The sequence below is a fragment of the Brienomyrus brachyistius genome, chromosome 1, assembly GCF_023856365.1.
Source record: "Brienomyrus brachyistius isolate T26 chromosome 1, BBRACH_0.4, whole genome shotgun sequence".
NCBI classification, from domain to species: Eukaryota; Metazoa; Chordata; class Actinopteri; order Osteoglossiformes; family Mormyridae; genus Brienomyrus; species Brienomyrus brachyistius.
This window is the reverse complement of record NC_064533.1, coordinates 28,140,525-28,166,169: the sequence shown is the minus strand read 5'-3', so window position 1 is coordinate 28,166,169 and position 25,645 is coordinate 28,140,525. Positions and strand designations below refer to the sequence as shown.

Genomic DNA, 25,645 nt, shown 5'->3' with positions numbered 1-25,645 from the left:
CCAATTGGCGATTCATTGCTACATGCCTACTAAATACACATGATAATGCGTGTAACAAGAGACAGGGAACGCCGGTGAAATAGATAACTAGGTACACACAAGGATAACTAGACATGAAATACAAAAACAAAGACCAAGACAGAAATAACATCAAGAGCTAACAAGGGGAAAAATCCAAAACTAAAATAACCAAAAAAGTTGACTGATGGTAGGGAAGCTCGGTTCATTCGGCCACACAGGGGCCCAGGGAGCAGGGAAACATACTGCACTAGGGACAGAACACTACCTGGGAAACAATGGGAGATGGGATCGCCAGCAACACCTACTGGCCAAAAGGGGAAATGAGTGACTGAATGAGGCAAGACGAGGACCAATCCAAGTACAAAGACATACCATTCTATCAGCGTTGTCTATTTTTACACCCTATGGCAAAAAGATTATTTTTTTTATTAATTTTTTTTTCTTAAGGGAATTTTGAGCAACAAAATGGATCCTTGGAGTAAGGAAATAATGGCTTTAAATTATGTTGTTATATATAGATATAGCGACAGCTATTGCACATGAAGTGCATATGCAAAATTTTAATTATAATTTTCTTGTGATAAAGATCTGGAAAACTAAGGGGTGTGCATGCGTGCCTGTGATCAGAAGGTCGTCAGTTCAAACCTAGCCTCGGCGTGTCTGCAGGTCCTTGAACAAACCCTTAACCCCCCAACTCCCTGGGTGCCATAACGGGTAGCTGAATTCAAGGTGAGTGAGTTTCAGTTTAACATTGCATTAAAATGCACCCAGAGCAAGTATGAAAATGTGAGTGAAACACAGCCCATTAAGACTAGAGATTTTCAAGCTGTTTGACACTGCTACAATTCTGCTTTTCTAACCACAATGTCGTTTTGACAAAAACACCGCACACATAATTTAAAGACAATGGCTATGCTGTGATTTACATGTCAAATGATCACTCAAAGAGAAAGTCATTAGATTTGTTGTCTGCACAAGGAGGGAAGTGAAACACCTCACTCTGTCATTTATGCGCCTCTGGCCTAGATAGGGGGGCACGTGCCATTCAAAGCCTTGTCCATCATAGGTGCACCCCACCCCGACTGGGATGAATCTGTTGCTCGCATCACTCTCGAGGACACAGCTCCTAAAGGGGTACATAATGTATGAGCAGTTGAAGTACTCCACTGTTGAAGTGTCCTCACAGCAAAGTTACCATCACCAGCTGGCAAAGATGTAATTGTGCAACCCAGTACTCAAAGTCCCTCATCATGAGAAGACATATGCATCATGGATTTCACGATTGCTAACTGAAAGCAAGCAGGAGACTGTAGAAAAAGACACTATTCTCCTCTCTCATAATGTCACCTGATACAAGAGGGAGTCTATGCAGAGACCCAAATATTCCATGAACTGCGAAAAGGTCAGATAGCGCTTTTCCATACTGATCTTGATTCTCAACTGCACCGGAGCCACCTCCACAAACTTGCTGAACACCCTCGGAGCTTAATCACAATCCGAATCAAGGGATTCGAAAGCCCCATTCTCCTGTTTCCTGAGGAAGCTTGGTTCTTACCCAGGGCGGGGTCCAATAGACCCTTGGTGGGGATCATAGGCTATATTCATGACCTCCTCCTTCTGGGCATCCCTGAAGGCAGACAAGTTCAGCCGGAGGGCTTTCTTCCCTGACAGGACTAAGCCCATCACCCAGCCACAGCCATGTACTCTGGCATAGGAGGAGCTCAGCAGCAGGTCATTCACCCTGCAGAGCTCATCCCAAACGACCAGGTTTAGCAACCCTGAGTCCAGCTGCTGGCCCATTTCCTCCAAGATCTCTGCTTGGCATGCTGACAATGATGCGACTGCATTCAGAGAACACCCAGACTGTGCAGCATACATATACATCCTCTGGCAAGTGGATGCAATCAAGCGTTTTATTGTGCTGAGAAATGAGTGAGATGCTCAGATGGAACAGCGGTTCGGGTGGAGGTGGTAGGCCAACGAAGGCTCCAATGCTGGGAGTCCAATCAGCCTGAGCTGCTCCATTCCATGGGTTTCCAGCTTAGTGTAGCCCTTGGTAGCAACGTTACTCTTAAATGGGCTGGACAAATGCGACACATCTCCACCGCGCAAGCTTGGACTGCAGGTAGCAGTCGTCATAGTGACAAGGTGGGAGTCTCTTCCCATCATACAGGTGAGAACCTGTATCTACCATGCTGAGGGGTCAGGACTGATGGCAGGGGAAGATGAAGTCTACATCATCTAGGTATGGGCTAGTCCACATGTTTTCAGCTCTGATTCAATTCCAGTGCACAACTGCTGATACCAATACAGATTCTGATACAAGAGCTATTTTTCTTTAATATTTTAATATAATAAATGTATAATATAAATATTTATACTTTTGAATATTATTAATATTTTGAAAAACTAGGAAATACAAATGAAAAAAAATGAATGCCAAAAAATCTTTAATTAGGCTACTTGAAACGTACATAATGCACTGTTCCACCTCGTTTGTGCATCTTGTTTCAAGCGTTTTGTGGTATTTGTAGTTCAATTTGAATATCTTCCATGAGAGTATATGCAAGTGGTGAATCCTTAAAATGCTCCACAATTTTTCTCCCACTGGCTTCAGCGTCACTCACACTTCACTATATACAATTGCAGCCCCTCGTGTATCACAAGTTGTAGCAAATGCACACTACATCCTATGCTAGCGATTCCTAAATCATCCAATGCTTTTTTCATATTACTCACGTTGTGTTGCACAATTTCCACTAAAGTTGCATCCACCTCTTAAAATTTTGTTTTTAAAAAGGTTGCAAATCGCTGCACTGCTAGTTGTTGTTGATCTGAAAGTACAATATTCTACATTTGGTAACCTTCTGTAACCTGATGTTCTTATGTTCCTCCAACTGCAAAGGGTATAGTGCCGCTGACGAGTTTGTTTGAATATGTCAAATTTTGTCTTCACAAAATTAGCATTACGATTAGTAGCTGCCTTGTATGGTATTCTAAACTCTTACAGTTCTACTCATGTGTGCATTGACTGGCTCATCTGTCTGTCTGTAAGGTACAAATAAATGTAAATATAACAAAATTTTATGTATATGCATATAAACAAAACTATATTAAGCTAACCCCTCTTGCCAATGTTTTTGGTGTACCAAGAATAAAAAACCATTTGTTTGCAGCAGAAGGTGATCGAACATGATATCTCACACTTTCTATTGTCACTAAGCAGCATGTTGGGTTTGTGTACAGAAACATAAGCTGAGCATTGTTCACAGGTTGGAAAATTGCTCTGGTCCCAAGCAGACCAGTTACCATGGCAGCACCCAAACTTTGACAAAGTGTTAAAGAAGGCAGGACCAACTAGCCAACTACAAAAGCTGCTCTTAGTAAGACGGCAGAAGCTCTGTTACGGAAAGATTTACGGTAATAATAATAACAACAATAATAATAAAATCTAGAATAATTAGAAAAGATTTATTTCTGTTGAAATGTGTTTAAATGACTGTTTTCCTTGGCAGCATTTTTTTGTGACCTTTGCAACTAATTCTCTGTAAAAAGTTTATTTTATGATTTTTACATTTTGGCTGAGCGAACTATATCTTGCTCTATATTCCTGCATTTGTTGTATGGGTAAGTTACTGTGTGTGACACAGTATATTTCAATTACTTTATTAAAAACCTAGAGTGATAAGATGCGGCATCTGTGTGCTGGTGCAGATGAGTGACCCTGAGAAACCTGACTCCGGGGAGGGGGGGCGTAGCAGCCCCCAGGAGGCGAGCGCTGATTCTGGGGGTCAGCCAGAGAAAAGCGAAGGAGACGAGGCAGAAAAGAAGAAGAGTGAAGCTGAGGGTGAGAAAAGGAAGGACAGCGAAGACAATGAACCACTACATGCCGGTGAAGAGCTGGAGCTTCCACTTATCAGCGGACACAACGGTATACTACTGCTATCTGTGTCACATTAAAGCTTATTCACTATGCCCATATTCCAGGGGCGTATACCGGGGCCGGGCCACAAAGGCAATGGCCCCAGCTGAAATCTGATTGGCCCCCAGAATGCCTGCTTCCCTGTCACTCGCCGATTCAAAACACATCGTTGGATAACTAAAATGTTGGCCCTTCAGTATGAATTATGGCCCCTCCTATGCCCCCACCTCATTCATGACAAGCAAGGTGTCATAATTAGCACTCTTTTGGTTTTTGGAATTCTGGAGTTTTGAAGATTAGAGTAAATGATTCCTTGTGGGCAGTGGTGGCTTGATGGTTAGGGAAGCCCACATGTAATCGAAAGATCGCGGGTTCAAATCCCTGACCAGCAAGATACCACTGAGGTACTCTGATCAAGGTACCAGCCCTTAAGCATTGAGTGCTGAATTAGCAGACCCATGTTATGTCACATATGGGTTAAAGGCAGAGGACACATTTTGTTGTGGTGTGTTAACACTGATTACTTAATTCTAAATGTGTACTGCTAGGAGTGTGATTCTGACATAATGCCAATGCATTTTTTCTCAATCAGCTGAGCCTGGTGTCAGGGTACACAGACGCATAGGTACCAACAAGCCGAAAGTCACCAGCCCCGTAGCCCACTCTGCTGTGTCGTCCCCCTCTGCCACCACGGCTGTGAGTACCTGAGGACACCAAAACTAAATGCTGACGTATTAACTAATGGCAGCTTCCAGTATAGCTGGGCTTATGTATGTATCAGAATAGCAACATAGAACTGGGTGTAATCAGGAGCGTAGCTAGAAGCTACTTTCTAGCTGGAAGCCAGATTTTCTGTGCGATTTTGTCGACTGGGTGGGGTGACTTCAAATAAACCAGGGTATAGGTACAAATGATTGCTGTGATGGCAAAATTGAGAGAAAATATTACTTATTTAATGCAAATTGCAACTGCAAGGAAATGCTGTAGTGTCTAAAAAATAATTTTGTTGCTACACAGTTTCAGTGTTCTGGGTTTGAAATTGGACTCATTTGCTGTGAAATCTGTTCAGGTCAATTTAACTGGCTCTTCAATAATGTCAAAATGTTTCAATTTACACTCTGGTTTCCCCCCACAGTCCAAAAACATGCTGAGGCTAATTGGAGTTGCTAAATTGCCCGTAGGTGTGCATGTGCGAGTGAATGGTGTGTGAGTGTGCCCTGCGATGGGCTGGCCCCCCATCCTGAGTTGTTCCCTGCCTCGTGCCCATTGCTTGCGGGATAGGCTCCGGACCCCCCGCGACCCAGTAGGATAAGCGGTTTGGAAAATGGATGGATGTTTCAATTTACTATTTCATCCCCTGCTCTTTAAGTGGATCTGATTTCACACAGTTATGTTGATTAATTAAATAAATTGGGGCACCTATTAAATACAAGGCAAGAGTTTTCCAAAGAAACAAATAGTTTTAATCCGTGTTGCTAAGTTACTGCATTAGTTTACAAGGAAACAGCAAGCAATGCCATTTTGTGATTTTGACGATATTACAGGCTTCAGGGAAACGCACGGCAGTGCTGTCAAATGAGGCCAGGAAGGAGATGGTGAAGCAGGCCAGGGCTGCCAGAGATGAACGGCGCGCCCTGCTGGACGTGCGGCACAAGTACCTGATTTCCAAGCTGGCTGACGGTGCAAATCTAGGGGAGGTGGAGGTGGAGGAGACACTCATATCTGACGACAAGGTAGGTGCCATCTTTCCTGCAATTTTTTTGGTACATCTCGTAAATTTACAAGCCTTTCACAGAATGCTTGATGTCATACATAAACTTATCTTACACATTTTTAGATGTATTCTTTAAGTAGCTCATCTGTGATATTTTATACATTTTCTTGCAGTAATCTACCGTGTATATTTAATGTATGTCACCTTGTACAAGCGCGTTAACCTAGGGGAACATTATTTAGCTCTTCACCCCTGTATGAAAGAAATGACAACAAAGAATCTTGAATGACAATCTTTTTCATTTCTTTTTCATATCATAGTTCAACTTAATAGAAGATTTTTTTGCAGCGAATGGATCAAAAAAGCTGATTTTCTTCTATCAAGATGTGAAATTGGTAATCCATCTTAAATATATTGTATGTGTTTAACACATTAGTATTAATCCTTGTTACGTACAACTGCAGGGGTCTCACATGCCAATCACATGTTACATACTACATACATCACCAAGCATTGAATGGGTACAGATAGAATGTTTGGGAACACAAGCTGATTGTTCCCAACACCATCCTCAGAGACAGAACCACCACCTGTCTTGGTCCGATATGGTGAGTTCTTCCCAGTGTCAGAAGAAGCTGTTCATCACCACTGGATCAGCAGAGGTAATTTTTTAATTATTATTCAGGGAATTTCTTTGACTCAAGTCATACATCTCTGAAGATTTTCGGTTAATACAAAATCCAAGAATTTAAATGTTTTTTTTTTAAAAGATTTGTTTTAATATAATATACTGTACAACAGCTATCATAAATAAAATAAGATATGTTCTTTTTTTGTTTTGTATTTATTCATGGAAAATCACCATCTTCCTAAAGAGCACATAAAGTGAAGGAAATATGAGACTTCAGGGATGTTGAGAGGCAATTAACATTTAAATGTCTTCTCTTATTCTTGAAGGGTTTGGTCGGAACGTGCTTGTTTTTCCTAAGAACCACAGACAAGGCCATAACAACCTCCAACGTGTCTCAGGTCAGTTTCATTTCAAGGACTGAAATTGGACGCATACAGCCGCTTTTCAGAGACTGAGTGCCAGCAGAGATTGTGCTTTTTATTCATTACAGGAGGTGAATTTCGGGATGTTCGATTGCTCCAGTGGAAACGTTCTCCACAGTGTGGAAAAGTTTCTCTCCTTAGTCATGCTGCCTGCACTGAAGTCTCAAGAGGTATCTGATATCAAGAAACTAAACTCTGTATATACATTTTTCTAATATATACCCCCCCCCCCCAAAAAAAAAAAACAAAATAAGAAAATCACAAAACACTGAGATAATTCAAACACCCAAGATAGTCCTGATTTTTGTCTTGTAGTTTTCTTAACATTCTAAAAAATATATTGCATTTAATATTTCTGTTTCCGAAATGCGTTGCGTTTGGCACTTTGGATTTGGAGAGGACTAAAGTTTTCTAGCTGGAAGTAGTACTCTGTAGTACTCTGGGTCACTGGCGGCAGAATACAGTGGGATAGTTCAGGGCTTTAGTTGGTTTTTAGGAACAATTCTATTAATTTGTTGCTACCATCGAAATTAGTCATGACATATGAAACACTGCTATATAACTAATGATTGTGTGGTCAAGTGGGTGAGTTTCATGCCCATACAGTAGTTTAAATCCATTTTACCCATAAACAGACTGCAAATTAAAATCTCATGTAGCAGCTGGCATGAAGTTTTCTCGCTCGCTTAACTTGATATGCTAACGAGCTTCATTGACCCCCTCCAGACCTCGTGAGTTAGGGTTGTATTATACCCTTACAGTATATTCATCGAGAAGGGCGCCCATCTAATTAAATGTAATGTTTATTTGCTCTGGTCTTCATAAAAATCAAGCCTACACAGTAGGAATTTACAGACTTATGCTCCCCTCTCTGTATTTCCATGAAGAGATTGTAATATCTGAAGGAAATGAAAAAACATTAAGAAGAGGAGATAAGACCTTGTGCCCACAAAAAAATTAAGCAAATACAATAAAATGAAAAAGGAAGATGCAAAAAAATCAGAAACATTACAAAAAAAATCCGACATTGAGAAAACAATGTTTTACGTTTTTGTTCCTCTCAGTGACTTGTATTTGTGTTTTGTATGATTCTCCTCTTCCTAGACTAGGAACATATTGGTATAATTACAGCTTAAGTTCTGTTTTAATAAATGCAGTATATATAATTTACACTTAAGGTAAAATGAAGCTATAATCAGTCAGACTTTGTAAGTGAAGAGATGGCTACTTCTGAACTGCAGTCCTTAAGAATTATTAAGTCTTTTATTGTGTTATTCCATAGAACTGGGGCACTGTGAAGGAAGGGCTGAAGAATGTTCAGGTGCAGGATTTCCTCGCGTCTGTGGACAAATTCATCTCTAGCCTTCTGTCGGCAAGGCAGAACTTGGAGGGAAAGTTTCAGCTACATACCACGGAAAATCAGTACAACCTGGAAAACCTGCACGAGCCTTCAGATTACACTGCGGCAGGTACGAGGCCACCGTCTGCTTCACCAGACCCAATTAGCTACAGCTTCCACGCTGTAACTGGGTCTCTCTGTCTCCCAGCCAGTAACACAGAGCTGGTGGAGATGCTGGAAGGAGTTCTCCTGACCTGGGCGCAGCAGATCGAGCAGGTGCTGACGCAAAGCGAGCAGATGAGGAAGGAGGCTGACGATATCGGGCCCTCGGCTGAGCTGGAGCACTGGAAGAGCCGGACGGTCACTTTCAACAGGTAATCATTGTCTACAGGGATTTACCCCAGTGAGCCAGGCGAGGCTCTTTCAGAGCAGAAGACAGAAGTCAAAATATCTGTCTGCCATTCACATAAATACAAACTTATTGGATAATGTGGTGTCTGTCAAATAGAGGTGCATACAGGGGCGGGGTCATCGGGGCCCCCTTCCCTGTCACTCACCGATTCAAAGTTAAATTCAATTTATTTTTATATAGCGCCTTACACAACAGGGTCATCCCAAGGTGCTTTACATGGATGTGTTGTAAAATAGAAACTCCCAAGTAAGGAGAAAAAAAACCTCTGGGGGTCCAATGTCAACTGCCCCCCCCCCCCGGACATACTAACTTTACTGTAATTCTTGACCCGCATAAGAAGAAAGATGGATGCATTTCTTACTATTGTCATATTTTAAATAGCATTTCTGGATTAATTTTATCAGCATCCTAGATGAGATTAAAAGCCCCCCTGTGAAGAAGGTTGTGGGGCTGTTGCAGGTGGCCAAGTCCAAGACACTGAGGAGGTGGAAACAACTGGTGTGTTTCAAATCAGACCTTTCAAAAACAGCTTAAAAATGCCAGGTGTGAGCTGGGTGCATTTCTAATTAAAATGATATTGATCAAAGGACTGGAACATCACGGATGCTGCTAATGAGGCTAAGGACAACGTGAAATACCTGTACACACTGGAGAAGTTCTTTGAACCGCTTGGAAAATGCACTCCGGTAAGCGATTATGAATCACCTGAAGTACAATATTCCTGCCCTCCTTTATCATAAGCAACAATGAAATATTCCCTCAATGAGCATACCATAAGTAGTAAGTGTAATTTTTTAATTAACTCTTATAGTTATGTTTATATGACGTATTTCATTTTTCTCATGCATGGGTGTTAAATATTTTATTAAAAGCCCACATTCTTGCTAGTAGTTTTGAATTATTTGAAATAAATATTACTATTTCCTTTAATAGGAAAGGTAAGATTTAATGCAAGAGTTCTACTTGCACTACACTTTCCACTCTGTTTAGATTTTGCTTCTTGTCAGTTTCAGCTGCCGGTGAGTAAACACGAGAATAACCGAGGATTTTTTCGCCTTTTAGATGAACTTGCTAGAGCACATCCCCAAACTGATGAACTGCATCTACTTGATCCACAACGTGTCGCAATACTACAACACTTCAGAACGCATGACGTCACTCTTCATTAAGATCACCAACCAGATGATGAGCACCTGCAAAACGTACCTCTGCCAGGGTGTGTCCAAAGTGTGGGAGCACGGCAGGTATGCCATCCACAGCCACGCTCACCTGGCTGATATCAGATGTATGCTCAGTGCTTCGTGTTTATGTCCTATGTGGATTATCATGGATTTCTCAGTACACACTAATCTGGGAGTCGTGTTATAACCCACATAAATATGCAAAATCCACACATGCAGAGCTGGGTGCAGGAAATGAGCTCCCAGCCTCGGAAGGGGAGACAATGCTTGCAAAGCACCTACATATAAAATGGCTTAATTGGTATTTAATATAAATATTTTGATTACGACACTCATTTTCAGAACTGAGCTGCTGAAGAGGATCAAGGAATGTTCTCAGCTCAACCAAGAGTACCAGCAGTGCTTTCAACGAGTTCGAGAAAAGATCCGGGACAACCCAGAACACCGGCAATTTGAATTCAGGTATCTAAACATCAGTAAACGCAATGAGGGAGGATCCGTGTGATATATCCTATAGTAAACTGGTTATTTTTAAGAAGGAAAGATAAATAAGATGCTTTGATATTAACTCATGCAACATCACAGGTGACTCTAGGCTTCTAGGAGAGAGTGAACAGGATGGGAGAGGCCAAGCAGTCACCTAGATCAGCGGCGTGTACAGACAGGGGCAGGTGCCAAGACAGGGGCTCACCCAGCCAGGGGTGAACACAGCCAGGGGCTCACCCAGCCAGGGGTGAACACAGCCAGGGGCTCACCCAGCCAGGGGCTCACCCAGCCAGGGGCTCACTCAGCCAGGGGTGCACCCAGCCAGGGGCTCACCCAGCCAGGGGCTCACTCAGCCAGGGGTGAACTCAGCCAGGGGCTCACCCAGCCAGGGGTGAACTCAGCCAGGGGCTCACCCAGCCAGGGGTGAACTCAGCCAGGGGCTCACCCAGCCAGGGGTGAACTCAGCCAGGGGCTCACCCAGCCAGGGGTGAACTCAGACAGGGGCTCACCCAGCCAGGGGTGAACTCAGCCAGGGGCTCACCCAGCCAGGGGTGAACTCAGACAGGGGCTCACCCAGCCAGGGGTGAACTCAGCCAGGGGCGCACCCAGCCAGGGGCTCACCCAGCCAGGGGTGAACTCAGCCAGGGGCTCACCCAGCCAGGGGTGAACTCAGACAGGGGCTCACCCAGCCAGGGGTGAACTCAGCCAGGGGCTCACCCAGCCAGGGGTGAACTCAGACAGGGGCTCACCCAGCCAGGGGTGAACTCAGCCAGGGGCTCACCCAGCCAGGGGTGAACTCAGACAGGGGCTCACCCAGCCAGGGGTGAACTCAGACAGGGGCTCACCCAGCCAGGGGTGAACTCAGCCAGGGGCGCACCCAGCCAGGGGCTCACCCAGCCAGGGGTGAACTCAGCCAGGGGCTCACCCAGCCAGGGGTGAACTCAGCCAGGGGCTCACCCAGCCAGGGGTGAACTCCGACAGGGGTTCACCCAGCCAGGGGTGAACTCAGACAGGGGCACACTTAAGCCCTCCCTCCCCCCAACACTCTTGCATGCTCCAAATAAAGTTATATAACAAAATTGTAAATACATTTAAAGTAAATTTTCTTAGAAATTGATAGGACTAACAGGACAAATTATCAAATGCAAACTTACAATACAATTTAATTACTTTAAACTTGAATTGAACTTAAATGTTCAAAGAGTATTTTCATCTGAATGCAGGACCCAACTGGACGCCATGCACCCTGCGCCCCCCCCAGTAAGGTTGCCTACGATCACAGTCTGTCTGTCTCATCTTCTTACCTTAGTGAGAACTACATCTTCGGGAAGTTTGATGCTTTCTGCAAGCGCTTGGAAAAGATTGCGGACATGGCCGACATGATGGAACTTCTCTCGAATCTACAGCATATAAAGATTGAAGGCATTGAGAAGATACACGTTCGCTATCAGACCATAGTGACCAGCACCAAGTCCAAGGCCTACAACGTGCTTGACCACCGAAAGCCTGAGGTTCTAATATCAATGTAATGGTCCCTAATTATTTATAATAAAATGGGAAGTATCAGTGACTGAAATACATTTTTGCGTCTCTCACAGTTTGAGAATGACTACAAGGAATTCAGGTATCAGGTTGATGGACTCTTTCAGTCACTGCAGATGCTGCTTGAGTCCTGGTTTGAACGGTTGCCATCGGTGAGTCCAAGTTTTATTTTATATTTACAATAATTTGCCCAATGTAGTGTGTATTACCTGCCAAATAGTCTGGGCACACCTGTGTTATGGTGATGGGGCACGATGCAGGCAGAAATGAGGTGACGATCCATTTACGGCTATAGACAAAAGGGGTTTATTAAACAAACTGGACACACTGGGGAAGGCACAACATAAAAGGGACCGCGAGGGGTCAAAGGGCAAACAGGGAAAACAAGAGGAAGTTTAAAAACACCACAGAATAATACAAGTAGAGAGCAATTGTAGAGCACGACATACAATGACTGACTGGAGAACTGAGTAGGAGAAGGTACTTAAAAACACACAAGACTAACAAGACACAACATAGGACATGTGAGAACGATACCCAAATAACCAATCAATGAAAGCACAGGCAACAAGCAACAGGCGGGGCTAATTAATAGAACTAGACAGCTTATCAGACATTAAAACTGGGAGACAAACCAGACACAATGCAAAGCTAATCAGTGCGGAACAAAAAGGTACAAAATAAAAACCAGAGCAGAACATGAGATGGGCAAACAGATGGCAGGAAATAGAAACTAATAAACACTGAGGAAGCAGAAAAACCAATAAATACAAAACAGATAAGTCGAGCCAGCCTTGAACCCATGACTGTAGGGTTAACTATCTAGCCCACACACTCATCCTACTGTGCAGCAGGCTGGGAAATAGGGAAGATACATTAGGGACTAGCATGAAGACAAAGGAGGGAACAGGACGGCTAGCAACACCTGCTGGTCAAGCGGGGAAGGGGCACAAAGGGCGGGGATGGACGGGCGCTGACCCAGACAACCTGATTTTAATGTAATTTTCTTTATTTTGCCTATGTTATTCACCTTATAATAAAAGGCCTTGAGGCAAGTGAAAGAAATCAAATATTGTAATGGCCAAGATAAATATTCAACAACTCAAAATCAGCCCCCTTTTGCTACTGTATACTGACACCATTGCAGACTCTTGGCATTCCTTCAACCAGCTTCCAGATGTAGCCACATGGAATGCTTCTCCAACAGGCCTGAAGGAGTTTCCAAAAGTTCTGTACAAGAGTTGACTACCTTGCTTTTACTCTTCAATCCAAGTCACCCCAAACCAGCTCTGTAGGGTTTAGGTCAGGAGATTGTGGGGGTATGGTTATCTAGCATTGCACTCCATCTCTTTACTTACAAAACCTGACATGTGCTTAGTTAGGTTCCTTATCTTGTTGAAAAGCAAATGATTTTCTGTAAGTGCGTCTAGACCTTTGACTTGTCCTGTAGACTAAAAATAAAGACTTAAAAATTGCATGCAAACTTCATCCTGAAAAGATTGTTGAATCATATTTGTACAAGAGGAACATTTTTCTATTTGATTTCCCTTAGATTGAGCAAAAGCTAGATCTACTGGCCAAATTCGAGAATGTTATTGGGGACCAGCTTGACCTGGCAGAGAAGTATCTGGCAGTATTGCAACTTTATGGCAGAGATCTGGAGCTGATGCGTAAGCTGTTCCAGAAGCAGGGGGCTGATCCCCCCATCCAACGCAATGTGCCCCCAGTGAGTTAATACGCCTAGTGTATTTCGGAGAGTGGGCCTCTGATGTAGAAGCATCGTCTTTGCTTCACCAGTTATGCTACATGGCAAACATGGGGATGTTTCAGAGCTATATATCATAATCATAAGAGCTTATCTATAGTTTTAGACGTATTATTTGTGTAATTTCTTGGGTATAGATAACAAGGAAATACACATGGCAATTACAGTATTTTGAAATATCAATAAATTATCAAAGATAACTTTGAAATATATGGTTTCTAGATAGGAATTAAGATAAAATTTAGTTATACATCTATCCATTGCCGCTTTTAATCTGTCTTTTTGGTGCTACAGTACTTATTCATTCATTCATTCATCCATTCATTTGTTCATCTTATCATTGCTGTTGTTGCTGTTGATCTTGTTTCTTTATGCTTTACTTTTTGAACAGATTGCCGGAAAGATAATGTGGTCTCGTCAGATCTACAGAAAAATTGAATTACCCATGAAAGTTTTGAAGAACAAAGTAGATGTCCTACAGGTATTTGCAAAATTTAAAAAGAAAAAAAATTGTACTGCAAATTGAAGTATCATACCTTTTTAAGAAATTGTAACTTAACTTCACTTAATTGAAATTATCCTCAGTGATATTTTAAAAAAAGTACAATATTTGTATATTTTAAAATTATTTTTATAAGTACACGGCTTTCATGATCTTCTTGATGCAGTAAACTTCTTGCTATGGTAACTGCCTTGACACAGGTGCCACTGATGAAGAGGGTAATCAGGAACTACAACAAGATGGCTGCCGACCTGATCAAGTATGAGCTGCTACACCACCGGGGCTGGTCCCGCACCGTGGAAGTCGGACTGCGCTGCCTCAGTGCATCCTTGCTTGTTAGATCCTCTGAAACCAAGGTACTGCCGTACAGAAATAGCAAAATCCACGCAAAAGGCTTATTGCTTTATCAGTTCTTCTTTGGGACCCTTTGGCTTAGCCGGTTAGGATGCTGGTCTTCTAATTGAAAGGTTGCTGGTTCAAATCCCAGGGTTGGCAAGGTGGTTCTGTTGTTTGGACCCTTAATTCTCTATTGTTCCAAGGATTATATGACCCGGCTTTTAGAAAAAAAAAATGTATGTTGCTGTTCAAAGTAATTCCTAAATAAATGGTCAAGTCTGTCTTATTCTTTCTCCACTGTAGGAGCTGTACGTCAATCTAGACCCGATGATCTCTGAAGTGCTGCAAGAATCCAAGCACATGCACAGGATGGGTTTTGAGGTTCCAGAAGTGGTCTTCAAGGTCAATGAGGCTGAACTGAAATCCAAGCAAATCATGTGAGCGAAAATAACAATGACATAAGAAACATCACATGGCTTCTTCTATTTCATACATTTTTCTGTTGAAAATGTCTATTGCTGATTTGGTTTAATTTTGATTTATGTTATATTCTCTTTCTTTTGTGAATACTTGCAGTTTTCTTTTAAAGACCGTGTGTATTTGAATTCACACGATCACGATACCTCTCTGTAACATTAACATTTCTGCATTAACATCTGTACCTGTGATCAGAAGGTTGCCAGTTCAAATTCCAGGTTTGCCAGGGTGATGTGATTGATGTTCCCCTGAGCAAAGCCCTTAATCTGTAATCACTCCAGGGACTGACCCTGCTCACTTAATCATACTTCACTTTTGATAAATGTGTCTGCTTAATGAAGTTACGTGTGTATCTTTGTAGTGCGGAACTCCGCATGTCATGATAATTTGTCACCACTATGCTTGGAACCCGTGCCAGACTGGATATGTTTGCTCACTGACTTCCCAGGTTGCACGAGATGCTGAACGATATGGAGGAAGCTAAGAAGCGGATTCCCGCTATTCTGCAGCCGCTCATGCAGCCGTTTCACAGTCATATTGATGCGGCCATTTCTCCTGGGCTCACCATGCTCTCCTGGAGCTCCACCAACACTGAGAAATGTAAGTCATGCTGTACCGGTAACACTTTCATCATATCCTTATTTTGTAAGTAGGAAAAGGTAGCATTTTTTGCTTATGCAAAGCGCGTAGTTTTTGGTCCAGTACTTAAAGTGCTTTATAGCAAATACATTTTACAGGCTTTTATTTTGGCACTGCCTGTGGCTTTGAGGAAATATGGGTCTTGGCTCACGCACTTTTGTTTTGTTTTTTGTTTGTTTTAACAGTGCCCAAGCTACAGAAGTTGTAGCTTGCTTAATTTCGAATCTATTGTTCCTTACTGGAAATGCGCCTTTTACATACTTATTGGTGGTAAACCAGTGACCTTTTTTAAAATGTTTAGTTATTTTTGGAGAGGTTTCACAAATAAAATATTGTTTTATTTAAGCATTTTGCTTTGCAGAGAAATACTGCTTTATGAGAAGGTAACAATGAATAGTAAATTGTTGCAGGCAGAACATTTACAACAAAAGAAATCGCAAAATGATTTCAAAAATAATTTCGATGTTCCTGTTTTTATAAATTTTAAACAATGTGTTATATATATTTTAGCTTGGCGAGACATGCAAGAGGTTTAAAGGGTTCTTTGGTGTGTTGGACTTCAGCAAAAAAGCAGACGGAGTAACTGAAAAGCTACCCTTCTGCTCACATAGTTGTGAAGAACGTGTACAGTGTGCTGACTGAGCTGGGGCACATCGGGAAGACGGCCATGGATATCCTGGATTGTCGCATCGATCGGGTCCTGCAGGCCATGTCCTCCAGCTCCCTGCTGGTGCTGCTCCAGGAGCCTGTGGCACCTTCTGCTTTTCAGGGGCTGGCTGAGGGCACAGTGACAGCTGCGGCTCTGAGGCTCAGATCGTGAGTATTACCCTAATGCCACTAGGGGGCCTCTTTGTTTGTTGGTTATGTATGGCTCAGTGGCTTAGGATGCTGTGTCTGTTATCGGAAGGTCATTGGTTCAAATCCCAGGGTCGACAAAGTGGCTTTATCATTGGAACCATGAGCAAGGCCCTTAACCCCAGACAGCTAATTCGACTGACTGACCCTGCATTCTCAATTATATGTTCCTTTATATGAATTAATGTAATATTCTTACAGGAAGTGGATGGCGCAGTGGTCTCCAAAAAACATGCAATTTCAGCAAATAACTTAATTATTTTTATATTTGGGGGGGGGGGGGTGGCATGGTGGTGCAGTGGTTAGCACTGTTGCCTCACACCTCTGTGACCCAGGTTCGAGTCTCCGCCTGGGTTACATGTGTGTGGAGTTTGCATGTTCTCCCCATGTCGTCGTGGGGTTTCCTCTGGGTACTCCGGTTTCCCCCCACAGTCCAAAAACATGCTGAAGCTAATTGGAGTTACTAAATTGCCCGTAGGAGTGCATGTGTGAGTGACTGGTGTGTGAGTGTGCCCTGCGATGGGCTGGCCCCCCATCCTGGGTTGTTCCCTGCCTCGTGCCCATAGCTTCCGGGATAGGCTCCGGACCCCCCGCGACCCAGAAGGATAAGCGGTTTGGAAAATGGATGGATGGATTTTTATATTTGTATCTGTGTATTATGAGTGATGAATATTATGTGATTTTTATGTGTATTTTGGTTCCGTTATTAGTCTGATTTGTGTGTACAGTATATTAATAATTATGGAATATTATTTTTGCATGTCTTTTCACAAGGTCTGTTTGTCAGGACTAATGTCCTTCTTTAATGGCTTTATTTTCAGTCAGACATCATAAATATCTCATGTAATTGACTCTTCTTTTTTCCAAGACAAAGCCAACAGGTGGAGAGATCCATGTACCTGCTAATCGAGAGCATCAAGAGCAAAATGAAACCCGAGGAGAAGGTGAACCTGGAGGTGTGTTATCGCACTGTTAATTAGCGTTATTTACCTTCCTTAAGTAACAGGACTTATGCTTTTGGCTTGCACTCACATGGTCGGCCTGTGACTCACTTGTCTTGTCAGGAAACCTTCCCCTGTCTGCACCCCGATGCCAAGACAAAGGTGCGATGCCTGTGTTGTCTGCCTTGTAAATTCTACAACATGATGGGCCAAATTTGCCAAAGGAACACGGATGCTTTAGTCAAAGGTCAGCAACAGAAATGCTGCATTTATAACCAAATGATTGTGGCTTTGACTATTGGCCCCCTACTATTTTCCCCCTACTATTATTGGCCCCCTACTATTTTCCCCCTACTATTATTGGCCCCCTACTATTTTCTACTAAAGTCCAGTGGTTGATCCCTGATGATGATCATTTTCCGGGCGGGTTTCCAACAATATGTACTCTAGAATTAATATTTTATTATATAAGGTTCGGGGACATTCAGGTGTGGTTTCAGGTTTTATTTTTTTTTTTGATATTTCCGTTTTTATTTTAGCTACAAAATTGTCCCTGGATGCACTAAAGAAAAGACTCCATGTTAGCAGTTCTAAGTATCAGATGTCCTCCCGGCTGAGTAGGTCCACCGCCCAAGCCCCTCTCTTCAGGGCTTCCATCGAGCTGGCAATTCCGAACATTGTCATGAGGCCCAGTCTGGAGGAAATCCAGGTAATCTGGTATTCACTTTGTTTAAGGGATGAAAAGTTTAGAGAATTTCAAATCATGTCTACTATGAGGAGGATAGAGGGGCGGGGCCACAGGGGCACTGGCCCCAGCTGAAAGCTGATTGGCTCTGAGAGTGTCCTCTCCTCTGTCATTCACCAATTCAAATCATAACATTGGCTATTGAAAAGTTGAGTCATTTATATTGCACTGATTGTTGGGAATTTGGATAAAACATATTTTAATTCTGAAAAGTTACTTAAATGACAGAATCTGAAGGTATATCATTATAGACCAAGGTCTTGGCTGTTCAGCAATGTACCGGTGCAACCTCCTGATTTTGTATTTTTTTCATAAAATCGGCGTTTTTTTTTCCAGTTATTACTTTGTTTTTGTCAACAACATCAGACACAATAAAAGGCAAATTATTTTTTATTTTTTATTTGGTCTAATATGAAGGAATGTTGTGAATGTTGGATGACGTAATCCAAATGAACATGGCATAATAGTAAACTGAGAGTGAGAGGGAAGGCACACCTCATCCCCTAGGGTTGGACGATATGGAGGAAATATAGGGGGAATTATATAAATAAAACATACAACAGAGGTTAATGAAACATTGCAGGTCATATTGGTATTTATTGTGATCAACAATTATATTCTAGCCAGGTTGAGGACCATTTGGAGGTTTTTGTTCACCAGACAGACAGAAAACCTGACAGTGGTGACGTCCGATGATGGTGACAGAAACCTACTCTTTCACATGATATGCATGAGTTGTTCACAATAGCCATTTTGTTTCCTCTCTGTTGCTGGCTACTTCACACCTCTTCGTAAAAAGTATACATTTATGTCATAATCCAATCAATTTTTTTTTTTTTTTACAAAAGAGACGGTGTTGACATGTTATATTTGTGACAGTAGCTGTGTCCAAAAAATGAACAAGTTTAAGAGAAAATAGTAAACTTACTGTACAGGAGCTTGAGTGATCTTGAAGCATACAGTAGGGCTGAAGGTTTGAAAATGGGGTCCTCAGGAATGTAGTTGGCCTTGTAGTTGCCTGATTTTATTGCTTTTTATAAATGGTGGTGACGAATATGTGGGACACAGTTTGAGCAACCGCAAAGTAATAGTAAATATTGTTCAAAACGCAGTTTGTAGTTTTTCATACATATTACAATGTTCTCTTTCATGTGGTAAAGATATTATTCAATTTAATTATTACTTTGTGTTTTTTTAATCAAGTTGAAATGATTATCCCCTATCTGAGGACATCTGATTTTGTAGGCAATGGGCCAGCATATAATCATTAAATTGATAAAAATAAAAAATAAGCCTATAAAAGAACCTATAAAAGGACCCCCTAATTATAACCTTAATTCTTTTTATTCATGAAAATGTTATTAATTTATTTTTTGCCAAAGTTTCAAGAATCGGTGATTGATTATGGCCCCTCTTGTGTCCCCCCCCCCCCCTTAAAATCCTACAATCACCCCTGGTCCATTGAACAGTGCCATGTTTTTACTGTAGCTATCAAGCCTAAGTTTGAATAAAATGAGTCAGTGTCTTGAAATAATGTTGTATGCAAGAGTTGGTTAGCTTGTGATAATCTATATTGTTCTTTTTTATACATTTCAGAGTATGCTTAATAAAACTGTGAACACTGTGCTGTCCTTGGGGAGGGATATTCCACTGTGGACATTTTCTCATCTCCATCACAAGCAGTTGCAGGTAAGTGCACCAACGTACCAGGTTAAACAATATTTTCTCTTCATCTTACTTCATCATACGTATACTGTAGTACTGATTGGGTATTAACACGGGCACATTACTTGACCTTAAACCAAAATTGATACATTTCCAGAATTCAGTCTAATTGCTTTGTCGGTGACCATATTTTAATGTTTAGGTCTTCTGACCTATTTTTCTTGCTGTATATTATTGGAATTCAGCATTATTGGAATACTGATTAAATACTGTGCAGACCCCCATCCATCACAGAGTCTCAGCACAGAATGATCCAACTTGGGAATTCACTGCCGTCCCTAATTTGTCCCAGGCCGAGCAAAACGCCGTCAGAGATGCTGGTGATGACAACCTGCCGACAAAGCAGATCCTGCTGAAGCCTCTGGACCGGCAGCTGAGTGAGCACAAGGACATCTCCAAGGTGGTGGTCCAGCTGGCCTCCATCGTCTCGTCACTCAAGACAGATGCCGTTGACGTGCTGGAGGAGTTTGCTCACTTCTCGGCCCTGTGGAATCAGGTGCACTGTCGCTGGTTGATGATGTAACCTCTTAACTATAGCTAGCAACAGCCTCACACTTCCTGGGCTCGGAGTTCGCATCCCACCTTTCACTCTGTGTTTGGGGTTTGCATATTCTCTCTGGGTTCCTCCTGGTTCTGTGGTTCCATCCTGCAGGTTCAGAGGCATGCAGTTAGATGAACTGCCATCTGTAAATTGCCCCTGTATGTGTCATTTTGGCTGTACAGATGCTCCTCTACTTACAAACGAGATACGTTCCGAATGGCCGTTCTTAACTTGAAATGTTCGTGAATGCTGGGAGTACGCACGCTACGCTGAGGGAGTAGCGGCCAGAATTCATACTAGGTGGAATTGGCACACAGAACAAACTTTGATGTTGCGGACAGGAAATGAGAGCCTTTGGACTTGCAGTCCTCTTCATTCATAAGTCTGATACTTTGTATATTGAAGGTTTGTAAGTAGAGGAGGGTCTGTATATGTATATGTATTTATGCTATTTGATGGACTGGCATCCTGTCTGGGTTGATCCCCTGCCTTGTACCTTGCGGTATCTGCGATAGACTCCAGGATCTTCACAGCCTTGTATTGGATAAGTGAGATGGATGAAAGGGTAGATTTACGTCTTCATTTTGTCAACGTGTAAATTGATTTGTATCATTCTTTCCTTATAGGATCCAGAAGAACAGTTGAAAATATTTTTGGAGAGCCAGCCTTCTCTATCAGAATTTAATGCTCAGATAACTTTCTACTCTGTGAGTATTATCCGTGACCCTATCCAAGAGAAGGTGTTGGAAGATGCATGCTTTCAGTTACTCTGTGTAGTACTAACACTAATATGAAGTACAGAGAATGGATAGCACTGTTGCCTCATGTCTCCTGGGTTGAGGTTGTGAATCTCCATCAGTTCTGTTTGTGTGGAGTTTGCACATTTCCCTCATGTTGTGGGCTTCTTCCCCAGTCCAAATGCAGGCAGTGCCAGTACCAGTCTCTACAGGCTGGAGTACTGGGCATGTTGAAATACTTCTGGGCATGTTGAAAGGGGGGGGGTGTCAAAAGAGGGCGTGCCAAAAACTTTGTGGGTGTGTGAAAAGATTTCTGGGTGTGTTGAAAGGGGGGCGTACCAGAAAATTGGTGGGTGTCAAGGTTTATGGGGGTGACACCTGGAATAGATTGTGGCAAAGTGAGTTGAATGATGGACATATGTTCATTTGTGCTTTGTGGCAGTATGGTGCTATGTGTAAACAATCATTGGACATGTCTTCCACTATATGAACAAACACAGCAGGCATTTAATTATGGATAATTGTTACTCGTTGTCATTGCCTGACTGGTGAATGTCTGGTCTCTTTCTGAAATAACATTTATTGACAGCATTTTTGACCTATATAAATTATCTTCAATGCGCCCACTACTCTGTCCTACAGAGACTCAAAGGCTAATTGGCATTTCTGTATTGACCATAGTCTATCTCTAGATGCTGTGATGGGCTGGCATCCTTTTGCCATTTGAGATAGGCTCCAGGCCCCCTGTAACCCAGGCTAGAATAAATGGTTTGATGGGTGGGGGTCACCAACAGGATAAGGTTAATTCTTCATATTATTTATTTATCCAAAGAATTTTACACTTAAGGAAAGGGTTATAATTTATGTGTACTGCTTGGGATTTGAACCTACAACCTTTACCTTGCTAGTGCAATGCTCTTCTTGTTGCGCTGAAGGAGCATTCCTTCTAAGGATCTCTAAATAAATTAGTCTTAGATTGTAATAATAGCCCCAGCTATTGCTGAATTGTTCATTTCAGTCTGTCTTTTTTTCTCCATGAAGAAACTGGAGGCCCAAATTGAAGATCTGCCAGCGAACTGCACCGTGGGCTCCGTCCTGTTTGACACAGAGCAGCTCAAACTGTCCCTAACTCAGGAGTGCCGAGCCTGGAAGAGGGCGTTTGGGGCATCATTGAATCGCCAGGCCTCGGCCGACATGGCCGAGATCTACACTTTCGTGGACAGCATGAGTAAACGGCTCCAACGCCCCGTCGAAGATCTGGAGGACGTCAGAGGAGCCATGGCCATCCTCAGGGAGGTGCGGGAGGCGGAGATCCGCATGGACATGATGATCGGCCCGGTGGAGGAGTCCTTCGCCCTCCTCAACCGCCACGAGCTCTCTTTTAGTGACGGGAATGCGGAAAAAGTGGATGGCTTGGCGTACGCCTGGAGAAACCTCAACTCACTGGTGGGCATATGCAAGATGGGCACATTTATGTGCATTTATTTAGTAAATGCTTCTTGTCCAAAGCGACGTACAAGTGAGGCAACATGGAGGGTGGACGCTAGTGGTATTCATGACACTGATGGGTCTTGAGGCATTTCTTGAAGGAGAGGGAATCTGATGATACACAACAGGTCTGATCCAGCACTGTTACCTAAGGCTGTCTTTCCTTGTGCAGGGCTGTCAGAGTGTATTTGAAAAGCCTTGGACATCTGCTGCTTCTGTTACAGGGGAATTAAATAGGTTAAAACAAAAATAGGTGTGTTAAACTGTGGGGTACAGTCTATAGTGACATTTCCATTGACCCGAGGTCTGTGCATTTTCAAGATGCAGACTGAAAAATCGGCAATGGAAACACTGTAATGTGCAAAATAAACCATCAGATATCACAAAATAAAAATAAAAAAAGATTCGACGTTGAGGAAACTGCAACAGAATCAGAATGTGCTAATTAGTAGATATGTGAGACATGATAATTAGCTCATCTATAGGTGCTAACTTATGGAAAGACCAGTCCGTGTCGAAGTACAAAAAATAGGGATCTTAATCTGGCAGGATGATATGTGGCAAGTATTATTCGAATGGCAATTCATTTACAGAAACATCATATTGCCAATTTAACTTTCTCAACTTGTTGGAAATTCACTTACTCGACAGCTCGAGTAGTGACATCTTACAGAAAAACGCGGCGTTTGCATTTTTATTGTCCACCTCCGGTAAGGTGACGCATGGCTGTGTCTAAGGCAGTGGTTCTCAAATTCAGTCCTCGGGCCCCACTGCCCTGCTTGTTTTCCAGCTATCCCTACCCTACACACTGCTGATTACCTGGATCAGGTGTGTTCAGTCAATCAGAAGCTGAAAGACAGCTGGGACTTGTGTGTGGGGCAGGGATAGCTGGAAAACAAGCAGGGCAGTGGATCCCGACAGGGACGGATTATGGACCGGGCCAGTGGGGCCGCTGCCCAGGGGCCCTTGGGGTGCAGGGGGCCCGTGGGGCCCCTAGCCCAAAACAATTTGCAACGCTTATCAACAATGTATTTTCGTTTGTCTATTTTAGAGGGCCTACATTCTTTGATCCTCTGCCTACAAGGGCCCCTGACCCTATAGGGAGGGCGTTTGGCTGCCAAGGGCCCTTGAATTGTGGTGGTGGTGGTGGTGGTGGTGGTGGTGGGGGGGGGGGCCCTCGCGAACGTTTTGCCCAGGGGCCCACACAACCCATAATCCGTCCCTGGATCCCGAGGACCGAGTTTGAGAACCACTGGTCTAAGGATGACGCTGCCTTCTCAGAAATATAATATGCATATTTTCAGGTCAGGCAGACCCAGAATATTCTGGTGAGGATTCAGCCCACGATGAAAGCTGACCTGTTGGCTTGTGTGGAAGCATTCCAGACCTCTGTGCAGACCTTCTACTCAAGTTATGATACAAGGTACGGCCTGTCTGTCTCGCCAGGGTAACTGTCCTTGTGAGAAACACCGTGCTTCTTAAGTATACTGTTGGAGCTGTAGGAAGCTAGTTGTCAGGGTGAATGACTGGTTGGGAGTAGGGGGCCAATTTAATTGTGGGTGGAGGGGGCAGGAGCCTCTCTCAGGCAGAATAGGGCACAAGGCTGTGGTAAACCCTGGATTTGATGCCACTTAAACGTACAGAATAATTGTTACGTCTATAAAAACCTTACTCTAAAATGAATCTTAATATGAGTCTTGAAGTCTTTAATTAAAATTGATTAGAAAATATTATGCATTTTTCGGTCATAACTATTAGGATGGAACCTTAATATTACCATATTGAGGATGGTAGTTATTTTCTTGTAAAAAAAAAAACAGATTCACAAGTTTGAGGTTTTTGTGCTAGATTAATTTTTTTCTGGCAGATCTCTCATGGAAACATTCCACATTTACTACTCTCAGCGATCTCTTTGTGGCTGAAATAAGTGTTTGCCGGTCTCAGCCTGTTAAAAATATCGCCACAAAATGCAGTCATAGCTGAGTAATAGCTGCCATCAGCTTGCGTTTCCAGCTGTACAGTACCTGAATGTTATATTGTGACCCTAATGAGACCCTCTCCCCGATCTCTTCTAGTGGCCCTGGGGTGGAGGGTCTGCCCCCCCGTGAAGCTAGCGACCGACTGCAGGCCTTTCAGATCCAGTTTGACGAGCTCTGGAGGAAATACGTGACTTACTCTGGTGGCGAGGAGCTATTCGGACTCACCGTGAAAGGTAGGGTCTCGGCGAAGTGGGTGGGATTCAGGGGGCAAGACCTGTCAGAGTGGGCAACTGTGGTGGTGGGGAGAGGCAATCTTCTGACGTCCGACAACCTTCCAATCATAGGCAGGGCATCGTAACGGGCTGGCCCACGCGCCACTCCCTATTAGGCCTGGAGAGCTGAAGTGCTGCGCTGAGCTCAGGGTCACCAGAGCTCTGTAACCATGAACCCCAGTAGTCATACAGCGCAAGCCGGAATACAGCCTGGACCATGGTGCACAAAACACTGTCATTTTCATGAAACGCAAGGTGGCGGCTCTCTTATCTTAATAAGGTACACAGTAAGGACAGAATGCGTACACTTGATCCTGAGTGGAAGCTTCTGGTAAACCTGCCTCTTTGGATAGGCAGCTGGGGGACAACCGAGGGGAGGAAAGGGGTCATTTGTTTAATAAGCGGCCCTGCAAAGGAAGCTGGACCTTCACTCCGGATCTCTCCTCTAACATGTGGCTGAGGGCCTTGGCACTTGATGCCCACCCACCCCCCCCCCCACGTAAAAAAAAAAAAAATCGGACATCTATCTCATATTCAGCCATAATGCATTTTTAAATAACAAAATCTGTCATAACTTTGCAGTGACATCCAGATGACGGTACAGTGTACACCATGTCACGTCAAGTACTCATGTTCCCTGTGTCCTGTCATAGCTAACAAAAAATGTCCGTCTTCTAGAATTAATATAACTTGTATAGCTAATATGGTATAAATGAGTGTATCCAGTCTGTTAACAAATATCATTTTTTGTGTATTTTGTCTGTTTGTCTCACACAGAGTATCCTGAACTTCAGAGAATAAAACGTGAGCTGGCTCTGCTCTCCAAACTCTACAGCCTTTATAACTCAGTCATTGACAGCATCAATGGCTACTATGATATACAGTGGAGTGACCTTGATACAGAGAAGATCAACAGTGAATTGCTCGATTTTCAGAACCGGTATGTATCCAGCATACATTTCCCCCTCATTTA

The 25,645-nt window shown here is 43.0% G+C and overlaps 1 protein-coding gene across 1 annotated transcript in view; it reads left to right on the top strand.

Moving 5' to 3' along the window:
* Window positions 1–2,213: 2,213 nt before the first annotated feature.
* The window catches only part of dnah5l (dynein, axonemal, heavy chain 5 like), a 108,853-nt gene continuing 85,421 nt past the window's right edge, over window positions 2,214–25,645 (top strand). The window contains exons 1-33 of the mRNA XM_049025218.1: window positions 2,214–2,266; window positions 3,294–3,441; window positions 3,736–3,952; window positions 4,536–4,639; window positions 5,488–5,676; window positions 5,978–6,052; window positions 6,233–6,319; window positions 6,615–6,686; window positions 6,779–6,880; window positions 7,993–8,179; window positions 8,258–8,423; window positions 8,866–8,959; window positions 9,049–9,147; window positions 9,524–9,705; window positions 9,985–10,104; window positions 11,438–11,639; window positions 11,727–11,822; window positions 13,223–13,396; window positions 13,827–13,916; window positions 14,138–14,293; window positions 14,577–14,710; window positions 15,199–15,350; window positions 16,001–16,205; window positions 17,113–17,200; window positions 17,309–17,432; window positions 17,725–17,894; window positions 19,527–19,619; window positions 19,948–20,151; window positions 20,823–20,903; window positions 21,975–22,379; window positions 23,726–23,844; window positions 24,497–24,633; window positions 25,450–25,612. Coding sequence (XP_048881175.1) covers window positions 3,736–3,952; window positions 4,536–4,639; window positions 5,488–5,676; window positions 5,978–6,052; window positions 6,233–6,319; window positions 6,615–6,686; window positions 6,779–6,880; window positions 7,993–8,179; window positions 8,258–8,423; window positions 8,866–8,959; window positions 9,049–9,147; window positions 9,524–9,705; window positions 9,985–10,104; window positions 11,438–11,639; window positions 11,727–11,822; window positions 13,223–13,396; window positions 13,827–13,916; window positions 14,138–14,293; window positions 14,577–14,710; window positions 15,199–15,350; window positions 16,001–16,205; window positions 17,113–17,200; window positions 17,309–17,432; window positions 17,725–17,894; window positions 19,527–19,619; window positions 19,948–20,151; window positions 20,823–20,903; window positions 21,975–22,379; window positions 23,726–23,844; window positions 24,497–24,633; window positions 25,450–25,612 — 4,487 coding nt within the window. The 5' untranslated portion in view covers window positions 2,214–2,266; window positions 3,294–3,441. The remainder of the gene's footprint in view (window positions 2,267–3,293; window positions 3,442–3,735; window positions 3,953–4,535; window positions 4,640–5,487; window positions 5,677–5,977; window positions 6,053–6,232; window positions 6,320–6,614; window positions 6,687–6,778; window positions 6,881–7,992; window positions 8,180–8,257; window positions 8,424–8,865; window positions 8,960–9,048; window positions 9,148–9,523; window positions 9,706–9,984; window positions 10,105–11,437; window positions 11,640–11,726; window positions 11,823–13,222; window positions 13,397–13,826; window positions 13,917–14,137; window positions 14,294–14,576; window positions 14,711–15,198; window positions 15,351–16,000; window positions 16,206–17,112; window positions 17,201–17,308; window positions 17,433–17,724; window positions 17,895–19,526; window positions 19,620–19,947; window positions 20,152–20,822; window positions 20,904–21,974; window positions 22,380–23,725; window positions 23,845–24,496; window positions 24,634–25,449; window positions 25,613–25,645) is intronic.